This window comes from Tupaia chinensis, unplaced genomic scaffold, assembly GCF_000334495.1.
Source record: "Tupaia chinensis unplaced genomic scaffold, TupChi_1.0 Scaffold000610_1, whole genome shotgun sequence".
NCBI lineage: Eukaryota > Metazoa > Chordata > Mammalia > Scandentia > Tupaiidae > Tupaia > Tupaia belangeri.
The window spans coordinates 1,472,126-1,478,307 of NW_006160129.1; the positions used below are offsets into that span (position 1 = coordinate 1,472,126).

The 6,182-nt window shown below is 45.2% G+C and overlaps 1 protein-coding gene across 1 annotated transcript in view; it reads left to right on the plus strand.

The window, feature by feature from the left end:
- CPA2 (carboxypeptidase A2) overlaps positions 1–6,182 on the plus strand; it is a 22,667-nt gene that overhangs the window by 2,589 nt on the left and 13,896 nt on the right. Inside the window, 4 exon segments of the mRNA XM_006158823.2 lie at positions 361–442; positions 2,145–2,279; positions 3,340–3,435; positions 5,730–5,831. Coding sequence (XP_006158885.1) covers positions 361–442; positions 2,145–2,279; positions 3,340–3,435; positions 5,730–5,831 — 415 coding nt within the window.

Sequence of the window (6,182 nt, forward strand, 5' to 3'; positions counted from 1 at the left end):
AAATAAAACTCTCAAAAAAAAAGAAAGAAAGAAAGAAAGCCAACAGGATCTCTCTGTGCTACTATCCTTCTGCCTCAGCCTTCCAGCTGAGACCAAAGGTGTATATTACCGTGCCTGGCTCTTATTTTAAGTCAGGGCTGTGCTATATCACCCAGGTCAGTCTGATTGAGCTCCTCCTGCCTCAACTTCCCTGAATCACTGTGATTACTGGTGCATGACACTGCACCTGGCTTTTTACATTGGACCAGAAATTTCCTAGGTGGTCCCAGCCTCCAGAATAAAGCATCTCTAGCTGCACATGTCACTGAGGCTGGACCTGGCTTTGCTTTGTAAGTCATGTCTGTGGTTAATATTCTTTAGAGACCAAGTTCTTGAGATTGTACCAACAAATGAAGAACAGATGAAAAATCTGATGCAATTGGAGGCTGAAGAACATCTCAAGGTATCTGTCGAAAGGAGGGTATCTGTTTCCTAGAGTGGAAAGTCTCTAGTTAGACATGACGATTGGGATAGGTTTGGAACTGTACTTCAACTGATATGGTGTGGAATGATACTGGGGCTGGGAATTCTGAGTTGTAGTCCCAACTCCTGAAATTGGGCAAGTCTCCTACCTTCCTTGTGTCTCCTTTCCCACTCAGAATAACGGGGATAAATATACCATTCTTCTCTCTCACAGGCTTATTGGAAAAAGAGATTATATGTGAAAGTTACTTTTTTTTTTTTTTTTGGAGAGGTTTTTCCCATAGGGCGCATGCGCTCGCCAGACAGACAGAGAGAGACAGAGAGATAGAAAGCGAGAAATCACCCCCCAGGGGGGATGGCCACGCCACAATCCCTTCTCCATTCTCCTCTCGGGATCTTGGGCATGCACGCACACGTGCCCGGTGTGAGTTTTAAGCCACCGGGTCCGGGACACGAACCGTGGTCGACTACATGGGAGTCCAGCGACATAGCCATTACGCTCACTGCTGGTCCCAAGTGAAAATTACTTTGAAAAACTGTTGAACAACTTTAATGTATTATTTCCCCTAAAATAGTATTGGTATCCTATCATAAAATGAATTAGATCACTTAAATGCCAGGTTTGTTTTTGTTTTTGTTTTCAGGTTTTTGCCATAGGGCACGTTTGGCAGAGTGAGATAGAGAGAGGGAAAGTGAGAAATCACCCTTGAAGGCGGATGGCCACTCTGCAGTCCCTTCTCTTCCATTTTCCTCTTGGGATTCTGAGCATACGTGCCCAGTGTGATTTTCAGGCCCCTGAGTCTGGCACTTGAGCAATCAGCTATGTGGGAGTCCAGTGGCTTAATCACCATGCCTCCTGCTGGCTCCTAAATGTCAGACTTTTAAAAGCAACTGTTATATGGACCAGCAGATGGTGTAATGGTTACGTCGCTGGACTCCCATGTAGTCAACTGCAGTTTGAGTCCTGGATCCAGTGGCTTAAACTCACGTCGGGTGCATGTGTGTGCGTGCCCAAGATCCCAAGAGAACCGAAGAGAAGAGATTGTGGTGTGGCCATCTCTTCTGGGGGGTGATTTCTCGGTTTCTGTCTCTCTGTTTCTCTCTCTGTCTTTCTGGTAAGTGCATGCCTCTCAAAACCCCCCCCCCAAAAAAAACCAAAAAACACAAACTGTTATAGTTTTTTTTTTTGAGAGGTTTTCGCCAGACAGACAGAGACATAGAGACAGAAAGTGAAAAATCACCTCCCAGGGCGGATGGTCACGCCACAATTCCTTCTCCTCCATTCTCCTCTCGGGATCTTGGGCACACATGCCCACGCGCCCGGCATGAGTTCTAAGCCACTGGGTCCGAGACTTGACCCGCGGTCGACTACATGGGAGTCCAGGGACATAGCCATTACGCTAACTGCTGGTTCCCAAACCGTTATAGTTTTAAATAATCTTTTCCTCCTGCCAATTTTAATATCTAGCCAAAGAGGGCCAAAACAATATAACATATTTGCCAATGCTTAGGTATTAAAAAAATCCTTATTGGGATTGCATAGTGATTCTGCAGTAATTACAGTCTTGTGGGTGCAAGATAAACTAGATACACATTGATTTTTAAAAATTTATCACTGCTGAGTTGCCCATTTCCCTAGGATAACCAAGTTATTGCATTGCCTTGGCTTTTCTCCCTTTCAGCTTGACTTTTGGAAATTACCCACCATGCCAGGGGAGACAGTTCATATCCGAGTTCCTTTTGTCAACGTCCAAGCAGTCAAAGTATTCTTGGAGGCCCAGGGAATTGCTTATTCTATCATGATTGAAGATGTTCAGGTAATTATTCCACAGACCAACCATCTAAAGGCTTGTTGGTCCTCATGAACTGAAGGTTCATTCTCTTTTATCTTGGAGTGTTCTTTTTTTAGGGAAGGACCTGTGGGTGTCACCAGGGCCTTCCAGCAGGGTGTGCTACACATGACCCATGCAGGGTGGGTAGGAAGGCGCTATCTCTTTCCATTTGGCACAAGTGGAATATGGCAACAAGAACTGCAAGAGAGGCTATGGAATGAAGTACAAAGTGCAAACTGCAGTGTATTAGTCTCTTAATTTGTCATTGTGTTACTAACAGAAATACCTAAGACTGGGTGATACATATAGAAATAGAGGTTTATTTGACTCACAATTCTGGTGGCTGTAAAGTCCAAAAGCATAAGGCTGGCATCAGCCTGGCTCAAGTCACAATGTGGCTGACAGAAGCAAAGAGAATGGTGGACATGAGAGAGACCTGGGGCAGCTGTCTCCCTCTTATAACAACTTGCTTTCATAGAACTAACCCCTTCTCATGAGCACTATAACTCACTGGTTCTCATGAGACATCACTAATATATTCACAGGAGCCATCCCTCTATGATCCAATCCCATTAGGCTTTACCTCCTAAACTCCATTATGCTAGGGTCCAAGTTCCAAAGCATGAATTTTGGGGGGACAAATCATTATTTAAACCATGGCATAGTCAAAATAGGGAAAAGCAAGAATTGTGTAGTTTTAATTAGATGTTAGCTCAAGCACTGAGTTCTCAGAAACACAGAATAAGCCATAGGCCAAATCTGCAAGCCCATCATGGGACTGTATCACCCTATATCTGTAGCGTCTGACTGCCTGGAAGTCCCATTAATGCCCATCTTCTTTCAGAGTGCTGCCCAATTAAGGGGAAGACATGACCTCAAAGCCTACAGGACAGGGAAAAGACAGTGTTGTTACTGGACCTGAGTGTCACCATTTCCTTCACAATTGTAGGATAAAAGACAATGCTGTCAAAAAACAGAACAAAACAAAACAAAAAAACAAATACAATGCTGTCCACTAATCATAGATATAATTGGTTTATTGTAGCTTCTGTTGGATCAAGAGAATGAAGAAATGCTATTTAATCAGAGAAGAGAGCGGAATGGTAACTTTAATTTTGGGGCCTACCATACCTTGGAAGAGGTAGGTACTTCAAAATGGACGGAAGAGAAATGGGTCATTCTTTCCTACCATGATGAGGTCTATACTTCCATGTGGTGATTTAATGACCTAGAAATTATTCTCCTAATATTTCCTAACTTTTCCAAGTTTCCCTAGCATTTCACAGCTGTATCAGTGTCACTGCTTCTCACCTATTCCTGCTTAATGCAGGACCTACACCTCACTTTCCCAGCCACATAGTTGTTTTGAAAGAGTCCAGGAGTGTCTTAAGTGAGTTGACAAATAGCCCTCTCATGCTCTGCCCCACAAGGCCCCCTTGCTGATTTCTGACCCATGTTGCCCACAGAGCCAGTCAAGAGCTGTGCTCCATGGCTGCCATTGATGATGGAGTCAGAGGTTACCTCAGCACCTCTGATTTCCAGACAAAGGTGGAGTCTCCCAACCTGTCCAAGGTTCAAGGTCTCATGGTAGCAGGATCTAAGGCAGTCTTTGCTGAGACTGAGTTTTGTTGGGCCTGTGTTGCATTTGGTACTCTGTTCTGTTACCTGGGTTACTGAACAGTGCTGTATTTACCACTCTGACTCAGAGCTCTTCCTGAGGCCTATGGGTCTATCTACACTGACTTGAGAAAAAACAAAGCAGGGAGCAGGAAAGTAATGAAGAGGAGATATCTGGTAGATACTAAGTTTCCAATTCATCAATTCTATTACATTTTTATTTTTAAAAAGTTGTTTATTTTATTCATGATAGAGACCATACATGTGACACAGAGTGTGGGAGAGTATCATTCATGCTGCAATCCCTTCCCCCAAGTCCTTCAGCTCTTGGATTCTTAGGCATGCACTGGCCAGAGCATTCTCTGGCTGGGAGTATTTTCAGGTCGACCAACTCCCATGTGGTGGGCCGTGTGGCTTCCAGCACTGCAGCTCAGGAGCTAATGACAGCAACATAGAGAATGGGCCTTAAATCTGCAATTTAAAAATGCAAAGAGCAGGACCAGCAGATGGTGTAATGGTTATGTTGCTGGACTCCCACATGGTTGACTGCAGTTTAAGTCCTGGATCTGGAGGCTTGAAACTCACACCAGGCACGTGTGCATGCATGCTCAAAATCCCAAGAGGAGAATGGAAGAGAAAGGATTGTGCCGTGGCTATCCTCCTGAGAGGTGATTTCTCAGTTTCTGTCTCTGTCTCTCCAGCGAGCACACATGTCCTATAGCAAAAGCCTGTCTCTTAAGAAAAAAAAAAAATTAGCAAGGAGCCCTGAAAATTTCTTCCTCTAATGTATTTGGTGGTAAAATCTGATCTGGCCTAAACTCACTTGGGCCAAAATCTGACCTGAATTGATTTGCTATTCATTTCACTGCCAGAAATCTTAATGTGCTTCAACATGGAGCACTGTCACACATACAACATAGAGTATATACCTACTATTTCCTTTTTAAAATTCTGTCCCTCAAGTTCAGTCTTACTTTGAAATATACGTGTCTCCAAGGGTTTCGGGTAAGTGACTCCAGAGAAGCAGAGTGAGGAAGAAGGGAAGAGGAGGAAACAAGACCCTCTCTCCTTGCATGGCCCTCTAAGCCAGTGTCTGTGTCCTACAGAGAGCAAATGCTGACAGCAGAGAGGCTGTTTCAACCTGTTAACTCTCCAGACCCACCTCCACACATCCCATTCTCAGCCACGGGACACAGTTTGGGTGGCCCAGATGCAAAACATTTCCATCAGCCTTGAAAATGGGAGCCTGAGTAGCTGATGACTCTAGCGGGTCTGTGGCACCATGGCATTGTCTCTGGAACTGCTACATTCTGTAGTAGCGCCTGCCCTTGCATCCATATTTACTTTTAAATTATTTACTTAATATTTGTCTACTTATTATTTTTAAAATGTGCTACAGAGCACGTGTGCTCACCAGGAACAGTCATGGGAAAGTGGGAAAGCAAGCTGCCAGGTCCGGGACTCGAACCACAGTGAGCCATGTGGTAGTCCAGCATTTCAACCACCAGGCCTATGGCTGAGGCAGCTCTGCCACTGAGATGGGGTCGAGGAGAGCCACAGGCAAAACAGACAAGTGCCATTTTGTTCTGCACGAAAATGGAACGAACTGGCTCTGCAGCCACAAAATGGTTTCTCCCTTCCAGACCCCGCAGTTGCTGAGTGACTCACAATACCTTAGCGGGAATTCAAACTTAAGGAACCTACAGCACCCGCGCTGTCCTCCCTTCTGGATCCTTATAGAGGATGGGAATGGAGACCCGGGAGAAATTACTTAATGGATGTATTGCACTGTTTATTTACTCATTTAAAACATTTCAGATTTCCCAAGAAATGGAAAACCTCGTGGCTGAGTACCCCAGCCTAGTAAGCCAAGTGAATATCGGCTCTTCTTTTGAGAACCGGCCCATGAACGTGCTCAAGGTACTCCAGTGTAACAGCGGTTTTTCCTCTCGATGCTTCTAGAATCCCCCTCCTCCCAGCTGGGGAGGCAGAGCAGTTCTTTCTTTCTTTTTTTTTTCCGCCCTAACCGGTCCTTGCTGGTTTTGAGTATCCACTCCCCCACCCCTTTCTCTTTTTTCTTTCTCTCTTTCCTGCGCAAGCGGACGCAGGTCTGCAGGAGTGGATTAATGCTCACGTCTTGATAGACGCACTCGCGGGGAACCAGGGCGAACCCGCCAATAGGAACCGAGGAAGGGGGAGGTGGCCCAGGCCCGGGTGAGAGGAGGCTGGAGAGTCTTCTGTAATTAATCAATGGGGGAGGTTTCTGCCGTT